We start from the raw sequence: 27,125 nt of genomic DNA, 5'->3' as shown, positions 1-27,125 counted from the left end.
AAATTGTTAAAAATTCAAACATATGGAGGCTAAATAACACACTTCTGAATAACCAACAAATCATAGAAGAAATCAAAAAAGAAATGAAAATATGTATAGAAATGAATGAAAATGAAAACACAACAACCCAAAACCTATGGGACACTGTAAAAGCAGTGCTAAGGGGAAGGTTCATAGCATTACAGGCTTACATCAAGAAACAAGAAAAAAACCAAATAAATAACCTAACTCTACACCTAAAGCAACTAGAGAAGGAAGAAATGAAGAACCCCAGGGTTAGCAGAAGGAAAGAAATCTTAAAAATCAGGGCAGAAATAAATGCAAAAGAAACTAAAGAGACCATAGCAAAAATCAACAAAGCTAAAAGCTGGTTTTTTGAAAAAATAAACAAAATTGACAAGCCATTAGCAAGACTCATTAAGAAACAAAGAGAGAAGAACCAAATTAACAAAATTAGAAATGAAAATGGAGAGATCACAACAGACAACACTGAAATACAAAGGATCATAAGAGACTACTACCAGCAGCTCTATGCCAATAAAATGGACAACTTGGATGAAATGGACAAATTCTTAGAAAAGTATAACTTTCCAAAACTGAACCAGGGAGAAGTAGAAGATCTTAACAGACCCATCACAAGCAAGGAAATCGAAACTGTAATCAAAAATCTTCCAGCAAACAAAAGCCCAGGACCAGATGGCTTCACAGCTGAATTCTACCAAAAATTTAGAGAAGAGCTAACACCTATCTTACTCAAACTCTTCCAGAAAATTGCAGAGGAAGGTAAGCTTCCAAACTCATTCTATGAGGCCACCATCACCCTAATTCCAAAACCAGACAAAGATGCCACAAAAAAAGAAAACTACAGGCCAATATCACTGATGAACATAGATGCAAAAATCCTTAACAAAATTCTAGCAAACAGAATCCAACAACATATTAAAAAAATCATACACCATGACCAAGTGGGCTTTATCCCAAGAATGCAAGGATTCTTTAATATCCGCAAATCAATCAATGTAATACACCACATTAACAAATTGAAAGATAAAAATCATATGATTATCTCAATAGATGCAGAGAAAGCCTTTGACAAAATTCAACACTCATTTATGATTAAAACTCTCCAAAAAGCAGGAATAGAAGGAACATACCTCAACATAATAAAAGCTATATATGACAAACCCACAGCAAGCGTCACCCTCAATGGTGAAAAATTGAAAGCATTTCCCCTGAAATCAGGAACAAGACAAGGGTGCCCACTCTCACCACTACTGTTCAACATAGTGTTGGAAGTTTTGGCCACAGCAATCAGAGCAGAAAAAGAAGTAAAAGGAATCCAGATAGGAAAAGAAGAAGTGAAACTCTCACTGTTTGCAGATGACATGATCCTCTACATAGAAAACCCTAAAGACTCTACCAGAAAATTACTAGAGCTAATCAATGAATATAGTAAAGTTGCAGGATATAAAATTAACACACAGAAATCCCTTGCATTCCTATATACTAACAATGAAAAAACAGAAAGAGAAATTAAGGAAACAATACCATTCACCATTGCAACAAAAAGAATAAGATACTTAGGAGTATATCTACCTAAAGAAACAAAAGACCTATACATAGAAAACTATAAAACACTGATGAAAGAAATCGAAGAGGACACAAACAGATGGAGAAACATACCGTGTTCATGGATTGGAAGAATCAATATTGTCAAAATGGCTATTCTACCTAAAGCAATCTATAGATTCAATGCAATCCCTATCAAGTTACCAACGGTATTTTTCACAGAACTAGACCAAAGAATGTCACAATTTGTATGGAAATACAAAAAACCTCGAATAGCCAAAGTAATCTTGAGAAAGAAGAATGGAACTGGAGGAATCAACCTTCCTGACTTCAGACTCTACTACAAAGCCACAGTCATCAAGACAGTATGGTACTGGCACAAAGACAGAAATCTAGATCAATGGAACAGAATAGAAAGCCCAGAGATAAATCCACGGACCTATGGACACCTTATCTTTGACAAAGGAGGCAAGGATATACAATGGAAAAAAGACAACCTCTTTAACAAGTGGTGCTGGGAAAACTGGTCAACCACTTGTAAAAGAATGAAACTAGAACACTTTCTAACACCATACACAAAAATAAACTCAAAATGGATTAAAGATCTAAATGTAAGACCAGAAACTATAAAATTCCAGAAGAGAACATAGGCAAAACACTCTCCGACATGAATCACAGCAAGATCCTCTATGACCCACCTCCCAGAATATTGGAAATAAAAGCAAAAATAAACAAATGGGACCTAATGAAACTTAAAAGCTTTTGCACAACAAAGGAAACTATAAGTAAGGTGAAAAGACAGCCCTCAGATTGGGAGAAAATAATAGCAAACAAAGAAACAGACAAAGGATTAATCTCAAAAATATACAAGCAACTCCTGAAGCTCAATTCCAGAAAAATAAATGACCCAATCAAAAAATGGGCCAAAGAACTAAACAGACATTTCTCCAAAGAAGACATACAGATGGCTAACAAACACATGAAAAGATGCTCAACATCACTCATTATTAGAGAAATGCAAATCAAAACCACAATGAGGTACCATTACTCGCCAGTCAGGATGGCTGCTATCCAAAAGTCTACAAGCAATAAATGCTGGAGAGGCTGTGGAGAAAAGGGAACCCTCTTACACTGTTGGTGGGAATGCAAACTAGTACAGCCGCTATGGAAAACAGTGTGGAGATTTCTTAAAAAACTGGAAATAGAACTGCCATATGACCCAGCAATCCCACTTCTGGGCATACACACTGAGGAAACCAGATCTGAAAGAGACACGTGCACCCCAATGTTCATCGCAGCACTGTTTATAATAGCCAGGACATGGAAGCAACCTAGATGCCCATCAGCAGATGAATGGATAAGGAAGCTGTGGTACATATACACCATGGAATATTACTCAGCCGTTAAAAAGAATTCATTTGAATCAGTCCTAATGAGATGGATGAAACTGGAGCCCCTTATACAGAGTGAAGTAAGCCAGAAAGATAAAGAACATTACAGCATACTAACACAAATATATGGAATTTAGAAAGATGGTAACGATAACCCTATATGCAAAACGGAAAAAGAGACACAGAAATACAGAACAGACTTTTGAACTCTGTGGGAGAAGGTGAGGGTGGGATATTTCAAAAGAACAGCATGTATACTATTTATGGTGAAACAGATCACCAGCCCAGGGGGCATGCATGAGACAAGTGCTCGGGCCTGGGGCACTGGGAAGACCCAGAGGAATCGGGTGGAGAGGGAGGTGGGAGGGGGGATCGGGATGGGGAATACGTGTAAATCTATGGCTGATTCATATCAATGTATGACCAAAAATAAATAAATAAATAAATATTTCAAAAAAAAAAAAAGAAGAATATAATTTCATCTAATTATTTTCTGTTCTTTTTCATATTTCTATAGCTACATAAAAATGCTTGTTTAAATAATGTGCACTGCAAGCCTTCTTAGTCAAATATGTTTTGGCCCTTATACACTCTTTTAAAGGAAGTTCACATATAATTAGGAAAGGTACCATAATACAAAGCGAAGATATTACATTACACCAGGAAACTTAAGTTCTATAAAAGGGAGTCTACATTCTGGCCAACTAGCAAATTTTTTTTTATAATCCCTATTCATACACAATTCAGAATGATGTAATGCCAGGTTACATGCCAACTAAGCCATTCTTTCAATGAATCTCTGACCCAAATGCCTAGGAGTCTGTCTGGAGTTGATGGTATGTTGAAGAAATGAATAAACTCTATGGTATAACTATGTATTATGGATTAATCCAGTTCTCACGCAAGAACCAAAAATAATTCAATTTACAATGCTCATATTACACTAAGGAAATGAAGATGAATAAGTGATACAAGTTCACTGAGATAAAACATGCAGTTTTCTTGTGAGTTGAGAAATCATTCATATAAACAGAATTACAGACTTGATGGCCAAGAAACTTTAACACGTAAGGCATGTACATTCATGAATGACCACAGGGAAAACTGTAGCATCAGCACTTGTATCTGATGACCCATCTCCTCTCAACTCAACTCCCTTTCCCTCCTGTATATCCAGATACATGTACCCAGACACTCATCTATCTCTCCTCCAGACACAGGACTCCAGACCAAGTCCCTATACTCCATTTATGGCTTTGGACCCTTCCCATAATATTATCGCATCTCTCAAGTACCCCTACCAAGTTATTTGCTACCCAACATGGTACAAACAAACCAGGCTAAGGGGTTCCTGAACATTCATAGATGAATTCCTTTCTAGTTAACATATTTTGAATGGGAATGTGAAAAAGAAAATAGTAAAGTCCAGTGATAATGCCGTGGGAAGATAACTTTGCTAGATCGTTTACTAAAAATATAGAGCACCCATTATTTTATGTCACACGTAGTCTGCTTTTAACTATGACATTCCAGGTTATATCAGGCAATAATCTTAGCCAAAATGTGTCTTTTCAGAATCCTATTATCTCCTTAAATCACTTGTAGCACAAAACCAAAACTGAGAGGATGAGAATGGAATGAAAGGTGCTTCTGTTCCCCATTTCTCCACAGCTGTCAGATGAAACTGGTTGCTGTTACAAGAGTGATCTTCACTGTCTGCGTGGAATTGCTAGATGTACATCTGTCAGAAGCACTATTCCTCTCCCCCAATTTCTACTGCCCATCCTTTTTTTTCCCCCCTTTCTTCTTTCCCTCCTTCCCTCTCTCTTTCTGAAACCACATCTTGTCCTACAGCACCTCAGATATTTAGGACCACATCATTTCCACGGACTCCTAAGGCCCAGCACTGATGCAAACTCAATTCCAACATGAAGTGTTTCTGGTACAGCATACTGAAATGTACATATAATTGAGCAATGTTCTTAAATCAAACCTGGGCATGTTTGAAGTACCAAAGTATAACCTCAGGAAATAAGCCAAAGGTTATGGAAAGGAGGATCAGCTACTGCAAAACCAGCTACACCACGGAGGTTGGGTATAAAATGAGTGCAAAAAGAAGAGATTGAGCCAGGCCATCTCAGTTGCCTTTCATCTTCTGGAATGGCTAGGGGCCTTGGGCTTTTTCTTACCCCTGTGAATTTGCATTGCCCTAGGCGGTTGTCACATCACACTGGAAAAGAGCAAACTCCTTGGACAAAAGGTCGTAAACCCTTCTGCCCAGCGCTGACTATTGCACAAGCTTCCAGACAGCACCTTTTTATGACCTCTCTGCTTGCCTGTGTCTATCTTTTCTTATAGGGCCATCACTCTGTGAACCAAACAATTAACTCCCGTATCTATTAAAATCTGGGCTCCATGAAGTGCCAGATTCAGCCTCAAACTCCAGCTCCCTGCTAGAGGAGGGAGTGATAATTCATTTGAAATCAAAGATGGAGAACGGGAACAGCATTTTAGAACATCCTAAATGCTCCCTAATGATGCAGTGTAAATGAATCTCCCATGAATGCACTTTTATTTTTTCTAAACTATTTTACTTTTTAACTCTACCTCATTTGGAATACGAGTTTCTCTAAGAACACAGGAAGCACTAATTCAATGTTGGTTTCTTAAAAATATGTGTAGCAGTGGAACCCATAACAGTTCTGAAAGGGCTAATGCATATCTTCAAAAAATAAAACATAGAAGCAACAGGAGTTTGGGAGTCAGTATGAAAGTGAAAGTGAAAGCTGCTCAGTCATGTCTGCCTCTGTGACACCATGGAAGAGTCCATGGAGTTCTACAGGACAGAATACTGGACTGGGTGGCCATTCCCTTCTCCAGGGGATCCTGCCAACCCAGAGACTGAACTCAGGTCTCCCACACTGCAAGAGGATTCCTTACCAGCTGAGCCACCAGCGAAGCCCTGGGAGTCAGTATAACTGAGGGCAAATCCCAGCTTTCCCACTTATGCTCTTGGAACACTAGGTGAGTGGTTTTACCTCTTGGAGCTTCAAATGAATCTTATGAGATTAGGGTTAATAACATTTGCTTCTCTGGGTTGTTTTGAGGATTAAACGATACAAAACATGTAAAGAATCTGCCACAAAATAATGTCTAACATATAACACTTACTCCTTTAGCCAGTTCTTTTTCAGAGTTTCCTCTTTACTTTTAAATTATTTTTAATTACTTTTTTATTGGGATGTAATTGCTTTACAATGTGGTGTTAGTTTCCACTGTAGATGCATATAGAACCGATACATTCTCCACTTGGTCACTGTGATTTGTGCTGCTCTGGTTTAAAAGTGCTTTTTAAAACTCCAAAAAGGTTCTTGCTTGCTTCATTAAATACGTGTTATAACCAGTAACTTTCAGCCTTAATATTTGAAGATGTAATTACAGTATTTATCTTTTATATAAGATGCATATGCTCAATATGTTTCATTATGGTCACATAAGTATTCTCGTTGAATCATACAGACTTCTGAAAGAAAATCACATTCTCTCTCTCTCTGATTGTCCATGCAACAAGGTTTTCATTTCAACCACTGAGTAATGCTCTTAAGGCCTAAGACTAAGATCTATCACTCTACTATGAGAAGTTCTTGAGTTTTCACTCCCAAATGATACTAACTAACCTTATGTGTGTCTTTATATAGAATCTTTATGATCTTTTTGAAATTAAAAAATGCATAAAACTTGTTTTCCACATTCTCTTCCTCCCATGCTTTTGAAAGGCATTTTTGCTTTTCCGTCTGTATCTATAACCCTAAGAATAAGGAGAAACTAGAAGCCTAAAACACAGGTAGGAATTGAGATATTCATAGGACATTGCCAGAAATGGGCATTGACCCTGAAGCCGTGCATCCAGGTTCAAATTCTATGGCATGAGCCACATCTACAGGTCGAAATCTTTGTGGAAAAGCATAGCTCTCTGTAAACTTCCTGGGCAGCCTCCTCTCTGTGAGCATTCAGCATTGCTTTCTTCTACCGTGATTGAGGTTCTAGTTCAATATGCTTAGCTTCCATGTTCTATAAAACCAATACTTCAAATAAAATTTGTCAAATCATTTTCAAATCAAATTTATAAGTTTGCCTCTAAGCTAGGACATAGAAAGATGATATTTCTTTAGTCCCTTTATGTTTTGCTGGTGCTAACTTGCTTAGTTGTGTCCGACCCTTTGCGACCCCAAGGACTGTAGCCTATCAGACTCCTCTGTCCATGGGATTCTTCAGGCAAGAATACTGGAGTGGGTTGCCAATTCATTCTCCAGGAGATCTTCCTGACCCAGGGATGGAACCCACGTATCTTAAGTCTCCTGCATTGGCAAGTGGGTTCTTTACCACTAGTTCCACCTTTTTGTTTTAGTGTTATACCATACACTATTAGAGCCCACGTCAAATTCAGTTTCAGAAATTGTCAAGGTATTGGATGAAAGATATCAAAAGTGGATTGTGTGAATTATGTCAAAGACTATGCCATTTAAAGATCAGGATGTTTCAGTGATCCAAGTTTCCTAGTCTATAAAAGCTAATAGCTATTATTATCTACCTCATAAGTGATTATTAATAGAAGGGAAAGAGTCGGTTAACTATTTCCTTTCTGTGGTTTCAGCCTTTAAGGCGACCTCTATACATCACTACCAAATATAAAAAAGTACCAAATAAAAATAAATTTCCAGTTATTTCATATGATTCACAGCCTCATGCCTGAAGCAAATCTATAAGACTAGACATTATTTCACAGTGTTATGGGTTGAACTGTGTCACTGGAAAAGCTATGTTGAAATCCTAGCCCTATCACACCCCCGTTGCTATTGTTTAGTCTTGAAGTCATGTTCAACTCTTTGCAGCCTCATGGACTGCAGCACACCAGGCTCCCCTGTCCTTCACTGTCTCTGGGAGTTGGTGCAATCATCTCTCAGAATGTGACTTTATTTGAGAATACAGTTGTTACAGTTTTAATTTGCTAAGTGAAGATATACTTGAGTAGGGTGGGTCCGTAACCCAAATTGCTGACCTCCTACAAGCAGACAGAAATTGAGATACAGACAGAGAAGGAAAATAGCCACGTGATGACTGAGGCAGAGATTGAAGTTATGCTATCCAAGGAATGTACAGGGCTACCAGAAGCTGGAAGAGGTGAGGAAGGATCATTTCCTAAACTCTCCAGAGGCATTATGGCTCTGTCAACCTTGATTTTGGACTTCTTATTCTCAGAACTGTAAGACAATTTTGTTTCAAGCCATTCCATCTGTGTTGTTAAAGCAGCTCCAGGAAACCAACACAGTTTTGTAAGTCCTCTAAACTTCTGGCTCCAACTTCAGGACTCACTTTCCCATTACCACTTTACCCAGCCCTTAGGTTTAAAGCTGCACTGCTTTCTCTGGTTTTAGTTTTTATCTCTTAACTGTAATTAATGATCATCCCCCAAGACTTTATGAGACAGGTACACTGGAGCCAGCCCATACCAGTTTATAGCAACCAGTTGGAATTTTGTAAGCCAATTGCTAAACACAGCCATAATTTTAAAAATTGCATTGCATAAGCTTTAAATTAGGTGAATTATACTAAGACAACAGTAATGAATATCAAAAATCATCACTTCCTAATTATTTGACTACATTTTACTACAATCTGTGCTCTTGACACTACTTATGTCAATTTATCTGTTTGGTGGAAACAGTAGGGAAAAAAATGTACTACTGCCCATTTTTTTCCAAATCACACTGGAAGCTTGAAATCAGCTATGGTGGAAATATTTACACCATGAAAACTGTCAAAAGCTACAAGTCAGCAATTTCTATATTTTCAAACAGTTAATTGTAAACATTTACCAGCACTTCACTGAAACAACCTTTAAGTCCATTCAAACTGGGATGGCTACAGAAGAAAAGAGCAAGTGAGGTTTATTAAAGATATCTATTTTCTGGGCTCTGCTATACACCATTCAAATTCAGAGTTTAGGACATCAAGTAAAAGGAAATAAAAGACTATTACAAACAATGAAGGCAGAGAGACTTGACAGGGATTATGAACAGGGGATAAGACAGACTTAAATGCTGGTGACCTACTTTTAGTATTGTCTAGTGAACCTCTCAGGAAAGTGTTTAGCTCTGGTAATAAATATTAATTAGATTTCAATCAGAGTACTATTTAAAGGATCTGTGCTTCTTAGGAGTAAATATTTCAGAAATAGATGGATATATAGAGCATACACATGTATAAGTTGTTCAAGTTGGCAACAAATCAGATGATTTTACTTAGTAAAACAGACCCAACTCAGCTACAAAATTATACACAAATTGAATGACAATAAACAGGCAGGGGAAAATCTTTGCAGCTTTAGCAGATATGTAATTCCACTATGTATGAATAAGATTCAGTTTTGCTATGACACCTTCCTTGTTAAACACATCATCAGCTGAACAATAAAAAAGAACACTACCTCTACACATTTAAAACAAAGATTGAAAGAACCCCATACCCATTAAATATAAAAGATATTTCCTAAAATTATTAAAGGTAACCTGAGGCTGTTAATTGCTTGTTATTCCTCTGAACTGTGGGGAGTGGAATCTCATGTTAGAGACTTTGTCCTAATCCTTGAACTCTGTGCCAGCAGAGCTGGGAAAGCTGAAAACTTCCAATCAGAGACACAGAGAAGGTAGACGACCTGTTTGGTTTTTTTTTTTTTTTCCTTTCACCACAAGGCCAGCAGCAGATTAAAGAGTGACATTACTCACAACATACACAGTCTTAGAGAGTGTACTTTTGCTCTAAACACTGTCTCATACCAGGAAGTGTTCTAAGGGTGGAATGTGTGAAGCTTACATCACATCACTCTGTTTTTGTGACTGAGGCATTCTTTTAAAACTTGTCATCTGAGTCCAACAATGTTCCCACTTCATTAGCTACTGGATTTTTAAAAATGATAATAAATAAGAGGCTCTCTTTCTTTCTCTGTGAACACAACCCAACTGGGGAAGAAACACAGTCTCTTAAAGTTCTCCATAGTTTAATGACCATTCTTAGATTCCTAGCTAGTCGCTCAGTCGTGTTTGACTCTTTGCAACTCCATGAACGGTAGCCTAACAGGCTCCTCTGTCCATGAAATTCTTTAGGCCAGAATACCAAGTGTTTCGCCATTCCCTTCTCCAGGAGATCTTCTCTACCCAGGGAAGGATCAAACTCAGGTCTCCTGGGTTGCAGGTGGATTCTTTACCATCTGAACCACCAGGGAAGTCCTAGATTCCTTAGGCATTTAAATGGATAAAGGGCAAATACAGCTCAAATATAATGCAGTCAGATAAAGGATGCATATAATAAAGTAATCTGGGTTTAGAAAATTATATTACAAATAAAAATAATACAGTAACCCTAACTTTAACTTTTAGGATTTTACTTTTCAATATATTAGGCTTGGGGAAACATCCTGAATTTAGGTTGTTGCTGGAAGATGCAATCAATTATGGAAATAAGAGGTGGTTGGAGATGGATGAGAAAAGCAGAAGTAGGAAGGCAACACTGCTAAGACTGAGAGCTTAGTGAAATACAGGAAAAAAAAAAAATTTCTAAGAGTTTTTCTCTATTTTTTTTTTTCTCTTTACTCCCCCTGTGCCCTTTACTTGTTGATGACCTTACTTACTTCTCAGCCCGCATCTTAGACCCAGTACTGCAGTTCTTATCAACTAATCCCCCAAATCAATGTGTGATATAGGGCTAACAGCAATTAGTTAAAGCTCTCACACATTTTTTTTCATCATAGAAAAATCTTGAAAACAAAATATTCTAAAGACCCACAAGTAAAAAAGATCATTATTTTTGAATATTTTGGGTAAGGAATGTCCTCAGATCAAACCAGATAAAGCCATAGTGATAAGGTTCATACAATCTATTAGAGCCTGCTAAGACTACTGTGATTCTAACATGTTCTGAAAATGATCATTTTGGCATTCAAAACATCTCTATTTTAAAGTAAAATGTCATAAAGCATTAAGTTGAGAAATTTTAAAGGTATAACATAACTAAACTTTTCCTAAAAAGTTTATGTTTGTTTTATATTGCACTGGCACAAAGTATTAATTTACATATAGATCACATTTTTACTTTTGGAGATGCTTTCTCTGCAGAAATCTAAAACAGAAAAAAAAAATTTTCTATTTTTTAATTACCTTCAGTATCAAACACACATTTTACCGTCTGTGACTCACAGCAAAGAGGTGTTCTTCTTTTGTACAGTTGCATTGATGATAATTTAAAAATAAACTATTTTTATCGACCAAGATCAAGTTAGATACTATGTTTGTATGCTACTTTTCTTAACCAGCCCTATGCTGAACTTTGTAAGGGCTTTATGACAAAAAAAAAAAAAAAAAACTAAAAAAGAAAAAACCTCTTCATTATAATTCCTACCCAATGAGCTTGTGGTTTTCCAAATTTAGGATAAAGCATGAAGTTTTATCAGTGAGTTGAGATTTAGTTTTGTTCCCCTTTGATTGGGTCACTTAATTTACAGCTTTTTTGTTTGTTTGTTTCATTTCTGTTTAAGAGAAGAAATAACCTATAATTTCTGACATGCTGACAAGAGAACTTTAGCAACTTTCTCCCGATAGGAAATATTTCACTCAGAAGGCCTATTTTCTATCCTTAGGTTTCCTGGACGTGGCTCTGCTAAAAACATACTCTGAGATGTACCTGCCCATGTTCTCATAAGTGTAAAACCTAAGTGATGTCTCTGGAAAAGACCAAGAACAGACGTACTTATTTGTCCCAGAAAGAGAAGGGGTCCCTATTTTGAAAAATCCTAATGGAATCCCAAATATTAGTTTAGTAGACTGAAAACAGTACCCTCTGCTTGAAGATTCTTAACACAAATTCAATGTTAAATCAAAAACTATAATCCACAGAGTTCATAATAACTTATTTGGCAGAAGTGTCTCAGATCCATAGACAGCATGCTTTGGGTTTCTTTTAAATAACTGAAAAAAAAATAAAGATAAATTACCAAAGACAACTTTTTATTAGTTATATTCAATATTCTTCCTCCATAATTAAGGTAAAAGTATCTCAGCAACTTTTCCCTTTTAAAATCTACCACTCAGTAATCATATATTCTGGCTATTTAATTTTTCACATCTGCTTGTGCTGCCATAGTGTAACATTTGATAAGACAATTAACTGGTTGCACACTCAATGAACTTTTGGTGGGATTATTACACCTTACATTAGTACAAAATTATCAGGAAAGGCTTCTGAAGCAAACTTTTTGCCATATAGGAAGATGAGGGATGGGGAATGATACTACAGTTAAAGACATTTTTCTGCCTCTAATGTTTGTTACCAGTTCTAGAAGTTGTAGTTACCCGGCAATTTTGAAGAACTGAACCGAAAGTCTAATCAAAGTATAAGTGCCTTCAACTAAGACAGGACGTTGAAACTACAGGGAGCAACAGGGGTGGGAAATTTTCTGTTGCTCTTCTTGCCTATGCTTTACGGTACAAGGGTTGGCCCTGGTTTGGTCCACCTGCCAAGCAGAGTTTAAAGTTTCCGAGGCTTGCAGGAACACAATGACTTGGATCTAACAGCCTAAATGGGAAGATGGGAATTTCTGCAGCATTGAGGAAGCCGTTAAACTCCTGTTAAGCAAACTTTTTTTTTTTTTTTTAATGTGTCTGTGCCCACGACAGACCTCCTCTCTCACGGACCAGAAATTATTTCTGATAATCCAGGATATACCAAAAGCTTGAAGACATATGGCTGGGAAATGAAACAACCCTGGAGTGTGGCCACATCATTATTTTGTGTCGCATGGTACCAGATGGGCAGTTGGTGAATGGCGCTGGGATGTGAATGGACAGTTTTATAACGTGAATTTTTCCCCCATAGAGCTGAAACAGACATTTCCCTCTCTTGTCTTTTGGTCTCTAGCACTCGGAATTTCCCCCTCTCTGCAATATCAATTAACTCAACTTTGCAGTGGGGTGGCCAAAAAGGAAGAGGATGAAGAGGGCTTTATAATCTTATAAGTGCTGGGCGAGTCACAGCGCCCCGGGAACTGCGGCTGCGACCCGCCGCGTCCTGTGCGGATTTCAGGACTTACACGGCGCGCGGGCGGTTATGGAGTGGACCGTGCATTTGAACCGCGGAGGATAGACACCCGGGCTCGGGAGGGGTGTGCCGATCTCCAGGCAGCCTTGGAGGCCGCTGCTGACTCTCGCCGGTAGCATTTGATTACCATTTTCATCGTTCTTGAAAAGTCATGGAAGACGGCCCGCTGCCCGACCTCAGAGACATCGAGCTGAAGCTGGGACGCAAAGTGCCCGAGAGCCTACTGCGCTCGCTCCGTGGGGAGGAGCCGGTCCCCCCGGAGAGGGGCCGAGACCCCGGAGGGGGGCGCGGGGGCGGCGGCAGCTGCTGCAGTTTCCCTCTCTCCTCATCGTCCTCCTCTTCGTCCTCCCCCACCTCTGGCTCCCCACAGCCCAGCCACTCCAGTAGCACCCTGGAGAGGCTGGACACCAAGCTTCACCTCCTCAGGCAAGAGATGGTGAGTGTGGTGCGCCGGCGGTGGGAGTGGGAACCCGGGCGGCGGTGGGAGTGGGAACCCGGGCGGCAAGACCCTGGAGGCGGGGCAGGGGAGAGAGGGCGACAGGGGCGGCCGAGCCGAGGGCTGGGTTCGTGAGAAACACGGGTGAGAGGGGCGCGCAGCGGGTGCGCATACGGATGTGGCTGCAGGAAGCCTGTTTACCGGCGACTTTGCTCGGTCGCAGTTCGCTAAGACGGGAAAGCCTGCCCTCCCTGCTCTGCGTACTTTCTGAAGCTTACTCGCTGCTACCGGCTCTGACCATTCAGCTGCCGGTCCACAGCCTCCCAGGCATAAACCCGCCCGAGGGTCTGCAGTTACTGCACCCATCTGGGGCCTGCGGTCTGCCGTTCACACTTTCGTTTCCAAACGTGGGTCGGTCCGTTGCGCTTATTGCAAAAACACTTCTTGGTTTGCCGAAAGGTGGCGCGGCGGGGTCCCTGCAGCCCTTGTTCCTGGCTCACTCCTCTTAACCACTGCTGCTCCCGCCCTTTGGTGCAACCCCCAAGCCACCGTGGAGCTGATTCCCCACTGCTGGTTCCGAAAACAATGGCTCAGTCGTCCTCGATGTCCTTATGAATAGCTTGTTTCACGGTTAATCCAAAAGAGCAGGTGATCCCCTGGCCCAGGGATTTGCTAATACCCACTTCCTACCCTTCCCCCTCAGTCCTCAATCTGCAATTGTTTTCTGTGCTGTTTGCAAACGTTAGCCTAAGAATAGGACAATGGGGCTAGCGAGGGTCCCAGAATACTTGTTATTCCGGATGTACTTAGAGACACTTTATTTACTTGCCGTGAACTCGGACAAATTACTTAACCTCTCTGGACCTCGGGTTAATTTTTACTGTGAACTGGTTGGAGGAAATGATTCCTTCCTAAATCCTTTTAAAGATGACCACACAACAAAACCGCATTTCCCACCAGCTTGGAAAGGAGGAAAGTAACAACCGGAGCCTCAGCCACTTCTGCATAAGTGATCCTATCTATAGGGGCTTTGCATGAAAAAGAAGTAACCGGTAGTGTTACCCTAGCTCCTCTCTTTTTGCAGTTGGAACACTGGGAGGGAATACATTCCACAGCATAAAGTAATCTTGGCAAACAAATTAGCACAAAAAGCCATTCTTCAGAGATCATGTCCCATGTTCAGAATTTTTACCACACTTATCAACACAAGGGCTCCAAAAACCTCTCTTAAGATCTCTTAAACTGGTCTACTTAAGAACTTTACTTTTTATGCCTCAAGTATCCATTTTCTTCCCAACTGGAATGCACCAGATGTTGAAAGCAAACATGTAGAGATTCATACATACATAGTTCTATGTATGCATGTATATATATGTAATGCAAAGATATCATTACTCTATTCCTATTACTATATTTCACTAAATATATACACACACCACAGGTTATACATATTATTCAATAAGTATTCAGTAAGTGCATTTACTGTATCTGGTAATTAACCAGGTGCTCAAAATATACAACATAAAAGTTCAAGGAGCCTATTTGCTGCTGCTGTTGCTAAGTCGCTTCAGTTGTGTCCAACTTGGCGACCCCATAGATGGCAGCCCACTGGGCTTCCCCGTCCCTGGGATTCTCCAGGCAAGAACATTGGAGTGGGTTGCCATTTAGGGCTCTCAAATCTCTTGCACTTACCATTTATTATTTATATTAACAGTATATCAAGCCAAGTGTACTGAAGAATTTTGTAAGATTTTTAGAAAATTGTTATTTTTCAATGAAAGGTATTTTCTAGCCTTGTTTTTCTCCATGAAAATGTCATAGAATTAATAAAAATCTGTTTTCCCAAGCCAGGTCTTGCTATATAACTATGTTATATAAATAAATAAATTTAAAGATAAGAAACAGAAACAGCAACAATATTTTCTACGCAGCATAGTTATCTTCGGATCCGGGAGAATTTATGCCAGAGCAGATGTTTTTGTCTTCAACTTTGTCCTCTAATAAAGGTCTCCACTGAGCAAATGATAACACTGCCACTGGCCATGGGAGTTTAGAGGGAAGGAATCAAAAACAGGTATATTCCCCTGCCAATGAGACAATTTTGCCCCCATTTTATGTAACTCTTGTGGGTGCTAAAACCTCCAGCGTCAGCATAATTGCAAAGCAACATATCTGTTTTTATGTAGACTTGGCAGTTTTGTTATAAATGTGGAACAGATGTAGCTGTACAGTCCTTTCTATCTCCTTCTCGCATCCTCCTGGAGAGAAGTTGGGGCGAGGCCTCTGTGAGTTGTATGTTCTTTTATGCCCTCTCCTGTGAGCACTGAGTCAGCCTGTTTGGACTTACGCCTGACCCACATTTTATGCTCATTACTTTGTATTCACAGATTTTTCTTCTGGATGATCTGGAATTATCAGGCTTGGGTCCTGCCCTCAGAACTCCTTCCTATGAAACACCTTAGCCTTGTACAAGACTCTGGACACTTGCAGGAATTAAGACTTCCTTCTTTTCCTATTAAAATGTGTGTGCTAACCATTGACCAAAGGCACCATAGACTTTTGTGAGATAGAATCTCAACACTTGCAATTCTTTACACGCACCTGGTTTTCTCATTGTCTCTCTCTCTCATCTCCTTTTATGGTTTTGTGAATCATTACCTTAACTCTTTTTTTTTTTTTATTATTACCTTAACTCTTATCTGTAAATATTACAATCAAAGCTCTTAGAGGTCTGTGAGACTCAGGTGTAAAGAAAGGAAGATGAAAGAGATTGAAGTAGGGAGGAGCTGTTTCTGTAGCCAAACTTCTTAACCTTGAAACTCTTGTTAGCAACATGAATAGTGCATGTTCACGTGGGAAGGAAAATATTGGAAAATAAAATTTTCAGGCATATATTTGATCGCTGCTGTTTTTGTTTTAGTCGCTAAGTCATGTCTGACTCTTCTGTGGCCCCATAGACTGTAGCCCACCAGGTTCCTCTGTCCATGGGATCTCCTAGGCAAGAATACTAGCGCAGGCTGCCATTTCCTTCTCCAGGGGATCTTCCCAATGCAGGGATGGAACCCGTGACTCTTGCATTGGCAGGTGGATTCTTTACCGCTGAGCCACCAGGGAAGCCCATATATTTGATACAGTAGGCCAATTCAAAGTTACCATCAGGATATTTTTGAGAGGGAGCACATTTTTCCCAATGGGTAAATTATTTTTCAATTTAAAGATAAGGAAATTTGACAATACAATAAGCAAATTCAGGGATATATATAGGAAATTTATAACAAAATTGGAAATAGATGTCTGATGTCTTATGCAAAGTCGGCCCAGTAATATTTGTTCACTGCTCTTCAATTGACAGTGTTTTACTATCGGTCATATTATTTGAGCTTCAGGTCATAACTGAGAAGGAAGTATCTTCACATTTTGGGAATGAGATCATTGTGGCTTAGAGGTGGTTGAGAAAACAGGCCAGGGTCACACAGCTAATTAGTAAACAGAATCACAATTTGAACGCATATCATCTGACTCCACGTACTATGATTTTCCCCCATTCTAGTCTGCATCCCAATAATTTCTCTTCAAAATACAGAATAATTTTTATAAATCTGTGATAAGTCACAACCCCTACAGTACTTAAAAGGACCAACAAAAAGAAGTCATGATGTCATGTCATGGGTAGTTTCAGATATTGGTTCATTCAATAACCAACAAATATTTATTAACTGCCAACAATGTACCAGGCCTGCCTTGAGACACTGGGGATTTAGTACAAAATGCTTACTTTAAAAAGTAAGTCTTTGGAGGCCCTGTCCTATATTTGGACTTTTCATTCTAACTACCTATGCAGACTCCACTTGCAAAGGTTTCTTAAGAATAAGACTTTAAATATTGCTTATCAAATACTGTTCTAAGTTTGAGAATGTCACATAATATCTGAAATATTTTTCTAATAAATGTAAATAATCTCTGTCAAAATCTGTGTATACCAGTTAGTAGTAAATTTTATACTGCAATTTTCTTTAACAAGATGTTCCATGGATTTTAGTGTTATCTCAATAACATCTGTACCATACCTCTAGTTTAAGAGTGAACATTATGTGTGTTGATTTACTCTGGAAAAATTTTGAAATGTATAAGATTATAATGGTAATCACTCAAGAATCAGAGTCTGGAGTTAGAAGGGATCTAATAGACCCATTCAAGTTTGCTTTCCTAGATAACTACTGTTCAGAACAACAAAGTATGCTGAATGAAGTATTTACTACTTACTTATGCCACATTCCAGATTTTTGGAATTTTAGTCAATTCTGTGTCATGCTGGAATGGTTAATGTTGTGCCATTAAGAATGACTAATCTGAAAATATTGTTTCCTCATCCCATATTTAAGCAACTACATATTTGCAACTACTTTTGCAGCTGTGTAATAGTCAGGGATAAACAATTTCAAGTTAGTTATTTGTCTTACTATAAAGCATTCAAATATCCCACCTAATTCTTCAACTCTTGCTTTAATACAGTTTTCTAGATAATACCCAGGGCTAGACATAAACACACATAAATACAAGGCACATAATGATACTAGAACATAAATTAAAAATTTTTGAAAAGGATAGAATTGTATTTGGTTTTTATCAATACTTTCTCTTATCTATCTTTTCCATGCCCCTTCTCATAACAAATGGTTTGTCTATTTTGTAATAAAAACTAAAGTTACTTTATATTTCCTCAAAAAGTGATCATAATTTCATTAAATTAATTTCACAATTGCTTTGGACGTGTTTCAAATTAGGCTAGGAGATTTCTATCATTTGTTCCATAATACTGTTTCAGTAGTATTTTTACTGTTTTATCACGTAGTTGTGTTTTTTTTTAATTGGACAAAACTTTATGTAAAACTCTTGGGTATATACTTGAGAAGTCATAACATGGAAGGCATTTTCCTTGATGAGTTCACAAGACAGCTGAAAAGATAAAACGGGGATATAAGTTTGCCAGGGAAAGATTACAAACCAATATGTCAGCATGCCATAGTGGAAATCAGACATAACTGCTGAGATTAAAAGATAAGGCTCAGGAGATTTCTCATGGCAAATGTGTCTTGTACAAGGAATTAAAAGTGCTGATAACCATGCAAATTAAGGGCTAAATATTAGTGATAAAGACATCAAAGAGATAAGAAAATCTGATTCCTAAACAGTAGCTTCTTCTGTAATTTTGCACATGGAATATCATACTTAATCTAGTAAATTATGTTGGTATGTGTTTCCTTACACAGTGACTTAAAACTGACAGCAGTGTAGGCAAAGATAGTAATTTTTCTTTGCTAGAAACACATAGAATTCAGAGGATTTATGCATAACTTAAAAAAAAGTAACATATCAAAGAACTGATGAGCCCTGCCCTGTCCCCAGGAATGTACATCGAATGGAAAGAATTACCTTCCATTCAAGTTGTACAACCATACTGCTTCAGTCTTGAGAGACCACAAACTTTATGAGGATTTTTTAACTTCTCATAAAAGATTATGTTTACTTCCTTGGTAGCTAAAAACATTCCGTTTACATTCCATTTTATGGTAATGAATCATAATTAAAACACTTTCTCATATAAGACTTTAGTTCTTGAAGATACTACTTCTGAAACTGTGATTCATGGCTGGAATCTCTGGGATCCCTGACAAGTTGTTATTTTTGGTTTTTTTTTTGGGGGGGGGTGGAGTTCTTTGAAGAACATTCCTTTTTGATTGTCTTTTAAAGCTTTTTCAGTCACTACTCAAGTGGTGAACCTCTGGTTCGGTGGAACCTTCGTAAATTTTGGAATCGGACAAGTTGGGATTCCCAGTCAAGCCTAGAGCAAGTCAGGGTGCAGACAGACCACAGGGCCCACCAGCCTGCCAAGGCCCCGAACCCTGTTCTTGCAGAGACGTTTAGTCCATCTTTCCTGGTGGGAGGGCCTGTCCAGTCCTTAGCAACCCTCATTCTAACCTTGGCTCTTTCACTCACTACTGTGTGGCATCTGCAAGTTATATAACTACTCTAGGACCCTGCTTTCTGTTAACATAGTGATTAAAGCATCTCTCATAAGGCATTGTAAGAATCCAATGAAACAATATTAAAAAAAAATCAGCTATCATTGATACATCCAAAAGCAGTAAGAGAGATGACAGTAATAGGTGTTCTGTCAATTACACGGCCGTCCTGTTGATCATACACAGAGAGCCCTTGATGGGACTGATGAAAGTGCCTCTACCTCTTCTATCAGACTGACCGTCATGGCACTTCTCATGCATCAGATCTTCCACAGAGACTGCCTTTCCATAAAAAGCAAAAAAGAAACCTGTGAAACCTTTCCCCAGCTTGAGTGCAAGCAAAATATAGTAGCATAAAGAATTATGGAACTGAATTTCTGGTAGTTTAACAAATCTGAGGAATTGAGACTAGTATTTGGTTATTTATCGTGAGACTTTTCTATGTAGAAGGCACTGTGTTAGTTTAACAATTATATGTACTATCCCATTCTTATAATAATCATAACTAAATATATTATTCACAAATATTGTTTTATAGACAAAGCATTGAGGCTTACTGTTAATGCTCAAAACTACTGAGAGAGTGGGGATAAGCTAGGCTGGGGTCAGAATCTGAGCTTTAAACCTGTGCTGCTACATTTCACCCTTTAGAGAACCCTGTTGCCCATGTTGATACTCAGGTTTAAATGTACATGTGTGATTGTCTTCTAGAATTTACAAAATGAGTTAAACTGTGTGGTCATTTACCATAAACCCTCCAGGGGGTAACAAGAACTAAAGACATCTGTCTTAGGAACAACCAAGATTTGGACGAACATGTTTAAAATCAACTTGTATCTAGCAGTTGTACCCTTTCTCTTTGCCACCATCACCAACATCTCCATAAATACTTTTTTACAAAAGCTGCTGGTGAATAATGCCCTGCCTTGACTAGTTCAAGGCTCAGAGTTCAATACTGGAGCTCAGTTGTGTCCATGACTTGGAATTTTAAAAACTTACCACTGGTCGCATTTTAGTTCCCTGAGATATTCTCTGAAATTAAGCTTGGCTCCTAGATAACTCACTAGAAAGTAGTAGAAATGAGAAATCCTTATACCTGCGAGGACTTTACAGATGTATGCTCAAAACACCTTGATCCAAACTGTGCTCAATGTAAACTAGTCATAGAATTTCATAAGGAAAAATAATATTTTCAAACATACATTTCAAAAGCCTCAGTCTTTAAAACCCAAGTAACTCTCCTTTTAAAAAAGGCGATAAATACTGTGCTCAATATTTATTATATCAATTTTACAGATAAGGAAACTATGGCTCACAGGGATTACTAATTTGACTAAGTCACCATAAATGGTTTCCCAGCCATTCATTCAAACAAGAACCACTGGGTATCTGCTGGATCCAAATTACTCCCAAACAGTGCTATATCTCAGCACCGTGAAGTGTGCATTTATTGTGAATGGACATTTTTACAATAATTTCATCACACAACTACCAGTGGATATTTTGGTATCCCTTTAAAATATTATTGTTTCCGTATATTATCTATGGTGAAACATATCACCAGCCCAGGTGGGATGCATGAGACAAGTGCTCGGGCCTGGTGCACTGGGAAGACCCAGAGGAATCGGGTGGAGAGGGAGGTGGGAGGGGGGATAGGGATGGGGAATACGTGCAAATCTATGGCTGATTCATATCAATGTATGACAAAACCCACTGAAAAAAATAAATAAATAAAGGAAATCAAAAAATAAATAAATAAAGTAAACAACAACAACAACAAATATTATTGTTTCCTTTTGAACTTAAATATACGCTCTCTTATTATAAAACTTTCAGAAATATTATATAAAGGAAAACAAAAGTCCCTTTTCACCTACCCTCAACACATCTTCCCTCTTACTCCTGACCCCAAAGGAAACTAGTGCTGGCAATCTGGTGTGAATCCTCTTGGGTCTTTCTCTATGTCTTTGCCTGCATATATAGGCATATATACACTTATAGAATTTAACATGTGTGGATTTCATTTTTCTTATTTTACACAATAATACTTTATTATGCCACCTGGCATTTATTGGATTAGTACAATGTACCAGTTGGAACTGTAAATAGTTTTCATGAATAGTGCCATTTCATTCTCACTCCTAACCTACTTGTGAGGTAAGACCTGTGGGGTGTTAGGTAATATAAACAGATTACTGATAAGAGTTTAAGAAACATTTATCTAGTCAATTTGTATCTTATAAAATCAGTTCACTTATATGAATCTCAACTAGTCACTCATTAAAATGAAAAAGGCATTAGTCTGCTTTTAATAATAAATGATTATCCAAATATTCAGTAGTTCTTTTAGAATCAAATTCCACCCATAGAAATCTGACTTAATCAGACCATTTCATCACTCCTTTGAAGAAAGTAACCAAGTCTTCAAACTGGAATGTATTTCTCATCAGTCACTTGCCATTTAACATAATCTCCGTATTGAGTTTTTTTTTAATAATAATATCAACAAAACTTTTAAAAGTTGGGTCAGAATGCTAACATGGCACAAGATGATTCATGCCACATGGAGGAACCAGAATGGCCATCCTTGAAACTAAAGTGCCCTCTGTGGTCATGGCTCAAAACCATCTTAGATTTGTTCAGACTTTGGAAGGCTCATGAGGACAAGACAGGTTCTACTCACAGAGGTCAGACATAATTACAACACTGGTTTCTTTATTTGAAGAAATAACTAATATCCTTCAAAGTGATTCTTACATGAAAGTGATATATAAAAGTGGAACTATATTACTGACCAATTTGCCCTCTCCCTGAAGGCACATCTTATGGACAGTTGGAAGACTGCAAAGCAAAAAATCAGAAGAGTGAGCTATTAAAGGGCTTCCCAGGTGGCACGAGTGGTAAAGAAACTGCCTGCCAAGGCAGGAGACATAAGACATACAGGTTCAATCCCTGGGTCAGGAAGATCCTCTGGAGGAGGGCATGGCAACCCGCTCCAGTATTCTTGCCTGGAAAATCCCATGGACAGAGGAGCCTGGAGGGCTACAGTCCATGAGGTCGCAAAGAGTCAGACATGACTGAAGCAACTTAGCATGCACACACACAAAATATCTTCTTGTCCTGCATGAACTATATCCAGGTTGCTAAATAGGCCTGGAACATACTTTCACAAAAGCAACATCTGAAATGATTATTGCCCAAGTATGAAATGATCATTTCAACACTGACAAGTCCTTTCTATTGAGTAAGGTGAATTACAAATCAACTGACTCCTTAGGATCTTAGTTGCAGTGGCTGATGGTAATCACGGACAAGACTACCACAAGGAAGGTAATGGATTGGACGACTATTCTTTGAGAACATTTACCAAGCATTCCACAGTTTCCTCCTATGAGCCCATGCCTCCTGCCAGAAATAGGTGGGTAGAAAATATTGACTCTGATAGATTTTACATAGGATTTTAGTGAGAAAAGCAGTCATTGCAGAATGCAGAAAAGGACAAAAAGTAACTGATTATAGACAGACAAAGCCCTTTATAGGATTTCATGGATAAGCATCTGAAACCATATTCTAGCCTCTTACCATCTTACAAAGGAAAGGAAAGGAAAGTGAAATCGTTCAGTTGCGTCCAACTCTGTGACCCCATGGACTGTAGCCCACCAGGCTCCTCCGTCCATGGGATTCTCCAGGCAAGAATATTGGAGTGAGTTACCATTTCCTTCTCCAGGGGATCTTCCCAACCCAGGGATCGAACCCGGGTCTCCCGCATTGGAGGCAGACACTTTAACCTCTGAGTCACCAGGGAAGCCCTACCATCTTACAAGGTGATGATAAAACAGTAGTGCCAGAAGGCCACCAGTTTCATCACTTAAATCAGTGATTTTATAACCACACTATAAAACTTAATGATTTAATGGTATTTTAAATATTGTTCATTGACACAATTTTTCTGCAGAAAAAGCACATGATTATTTAAGACATATTTATAAATCTCTGGAGCTAAAGAGTTCCATAAGGTGAAAGTCTGATAAAATCCTATGTTCAGTTCAGTTCAGTCACTCAGTCATGTCCAACTCTTTGGGACCCCATGAACCACAGCATGCCAGGCCTCCCTGTCCATCACCAACTCCCAAAGTTTACCCAATCTCATGTCCATTGAGTCAGTGATGCCATCCAACCATCTCATCCTCTGTCATCTCCTTCTCCTCCTGCCCTCAATCTTTCCCAGCATCAGGGTCTTTTCCAATGAGTCAGCTCTTCGCATCAGGTGGCCAAAGTATTGGAATTTCAGCTTCAACATTAGTCCTTCCAACGAACACACAGTACTGATCTCCTTTAGGACGGACTGGTTGGATCTCCTTGCAGTCCAAGGGACTCTCAAGAGTCTTCTCCAACACCACAGTTCAAAAGCATCAATTCTTCAGCATTCAGCTTTCTTTATAGTCCAACTCTCACTTCCTTACATGACTACTGGAAAAACCATAGCCTTGACTAGATGGACCTTTGTTGACAAAGTAATGTCTCTGCTTTTTAATATGCTGTCTAGGTTGGTCATAACTTTCCAAGGAGTAAGCATCTTATAATTTCATGGCTGCAGTCACCATCCACAGTGATTTTGGAGCCCAAAAAAATAAAGTCTGACACTGTTTACACTGTTTCCCCATCTATATGTACATGACTTCATTTGTCACTTTCTATTTGGGCCACATTTTGGTTGTATATTTCAGTTTGGTTAAGAAAACTACTGTCTTTTTCTCCCTCTCTATAATAATCCTGAGGGCAGAAGCTATGATTAAACACTGCTTATGTTTCCCTAACGCCCAAGCAATCATTTAGGGACTCAGCATTTATTTAATGTGTAAATCAAAGTACATCTTAGTCCTGGTTCTAATTTTTTGCTTTGGAAGGCATTAACAACGTTGCCTTTTGGGACTCGAACATAGAATCCCAATCCTTCCACTGCTTCCCACCAGCCATGCCCAGTCACCTGGAACTTAAGTTCTTGGTTAAGAAAGACAGATGTTTTTCTTCCTATTATCTGTTACTGTGACACTTAAGAGAGAGAGAGAGAAAAACAGGAGGGAGGGTGGGGAGAAGAGAGAGGAAGCGGGTGGGGGAAGGAGGTTGAAGAAAAGGAGGAAGGAAAAGAAAAGAACCTTTTTCCCTCTGTGACGTGATACAGAAGAATTTTTCTTGGTTTCTGGACCTGTTCTATTCTCACATATGGTCAGTTTCAGAATCTGTTACTCTCAGGGATACTGGCCACATAGGAATGAAAGGATTGTTTTCCATCTCCATTAGGTGCACAAAGAAATGCACATTTTAGTTTCTGCCATCTTCTTTTCCTATTCTGGAATGAGGTTCTGAAATCCCAGAGTTAAAAAAAAGGAACTTATAAGAAAGAGAGACATCATTTATAATATTATGTACAATACATATTGATATATAACACAGTTTGTGTGGTTTTGGTTGAAAATGATAATTTATTTTGCAGTCTACCTTGGTACTCAGAGAGCACTGATTTCTTGGGCATACTTCTCTGACTCTCCTTGGCACATCCTCAATACAGACTTGGGAACACTGTGTCTGAGGTGTTTAAGGCAGTCTGCAAACTCACGGTGAACATCATCAGCAATGTCCAGATGGGTCAATTAGATTGACAGAATGAGAAAAGTTAGGTTTCTTCAGTATTTATTATAAGATTCTAGAACTGGAGGCTGTTTCAAAGAATGAACCAAGTTTTCTGTTTTTAATTGGTAACTAGATTTCAAAGATGAAAAATGGCTATCAGATATGTTAGTATCACTACTCAACTAGCAACTGCATGGGTTTCCTTCAGGACTTTTTTTGTCCCTATGTGAACTTTTAAATACTACTCACTTTCCAAAAAGCATTGGTTTTATCCCCTTCCAAGAAGCTACACTGCATAGTCTTTTGCTGCTTTTAATCTTCCTACTTCTTGTTTATATTACTAACAGGAAAAATTTACAAATATGTGGGGAATTTTTTTAAAACTGTATTTTAAAATAATTTTGGATTTTACATAAAAGCTACAAAAACAGTACTGAAAGCATGCTATACCACCCTCCCAGGCTCTCCCATGTTACCTTTACCTTTTCATTCTTTCCCTCTCCCCTTCCTCTTTCTCTCCCTCCTACACACATATCCACATACCCATACAAAAACACACTTTTCCTTAAACATTCTTCAACTTAAAAGTTTCCCTCTAGATACTTCAGTGAACGTTTCAGCACAAGAAGTTATAAATATTGTCCTTCCTCCCTCCTATATATAGCATATTCATAATTAATGACTTACATCACTTTTTCCTGCTGAATTTAGAATATTTTTCAACAGAGCACTACAGATGGCCACCTTACATCAGTCAGAAGCATACCTCAGGCCAGCACTCGGTTAAATTATACAAGTGTGTCTATACCTGAAGCGTATTTGGAGCAATTGGAAGAACATGCTCTCAATTGCCTACCTTCTTATTGACTTAATGCCAGAAACTGTGTTCTTACAAAATCGTCTTTTCAGAGTTTGGGCTCCATGTGAAAAAATGAAAGGGTAACTGGAAGATTTTGGACCCTAGGTGGTATTCAGTAAATACATTTTGAGTGTTAGACACTTTCTACTACTGATGTTTAAGCTGTGTAGGGGCAAGGATGCTGGAAGCTAGTTTTGTTAAGTGAGGAAGAGCAGAGAAGACCACGTGGGCAAAGGAAATAACCTTTTGGCATTTTTTTTGTCTAAGAAAATATTTCCCCTATGAGTTGTTATTTTGCACTGTACACCATAGTTTACAAAGCATTTTCACATATGCTATCTTCTTTTCTCAATCATGGGGTTATGAGGTTACAACAATCAGACAATGAATGTAACATTTGCAGCATATGCTGTTTTACAATGTTTATAGAATTCATTTGTTAGAATATAGTATCTGCCTTGTAAATGTGACTAATAATAACAGCCTTCTGCCTGATATTATACTCACTTGGCTAAAGAAGTAATAAATCAAGCTTTGCTATGACCACCATCGTGTTACATTAAATTTAGCATTTAAAATTCAGACAAACTCATTTTGGGGATTATATTTAATAGTAAAATCTATATATTGAATTAAGTCTTGAAAAATACCCACTTGTTTTTCCTTTAATCTGGCTATGTTCAGAGTTTGCCAGGAACTACGGCTCTGACAAGCTTGATGAAAGAGAATTTTAACTTTTATATTCTGCTTGTTAATTTTGAGCTTACTACTTCAGTTTTTAAATGTCTGTTTCCTTTATAAAGTAATACTTGTTCCAATTATTCCTTATTTGGAAGTTTTTAAAAGTTAGTTTGGAAAAGCCAGAATAAATATGTGAGAAGAAAGTCGGGATAACGAAGAGTTGAGATTTATAGTTTTCTTTCTATGTGTATTTTTGTCAGTGGGAAAAAATGAACTAGAATATGACAAGGATTATTTTGGTAGACACTGGACCTATGATGATGAACCCACAGATTTTCATGGAGACCAAGCTTACATAAGGACTTAGAAATGGATTTTGAAATTTC

The 27,125-nt window shown here is 38.4% G+C and overlaps 1 protein-coding gene across 1 annotated transcript in view; it reads left to right on the top strand.

Moving 5' to 3' along the window:
- The first annotated feature begins 12,566 nt into the window (after nt 1-12,566).
- The window catches only part of LURAP1L (leucine rich adaptor protein 1 like), a 50,291-nt gene continuing 35,732 nt past the window's right edge, over nt 12,567-27,125 (top strand). Inside the window, exon 1 of the mRNA XM_043891162.1 lies at nt 12,567-13,545. Within this exon, the coding sequence (XP_043747097.1) occupies nt 13,261-13,545 (285 nt within the window). The 5' untranslated portion in view covers nt 12,567-13,260. The remainder of the gene's footprint in view (nt 13,546-27,125) is intronic.

This window comes from Cervus elaphus, chromosome 29 (assembly GCF_910594005.1).
Source record: "Cervus elaphus chromosome 29, mCerEla1.1, whole genome shotgun sequence".
NCBI lineage: Eukaryota > Metazoa > Chordata > Mammalia > Artiodactyla > Cervidae > Cervus > Cervus elaphus.
This window is presented reverse-complemented; position numbering and strand designations above follow the sequence as displayed.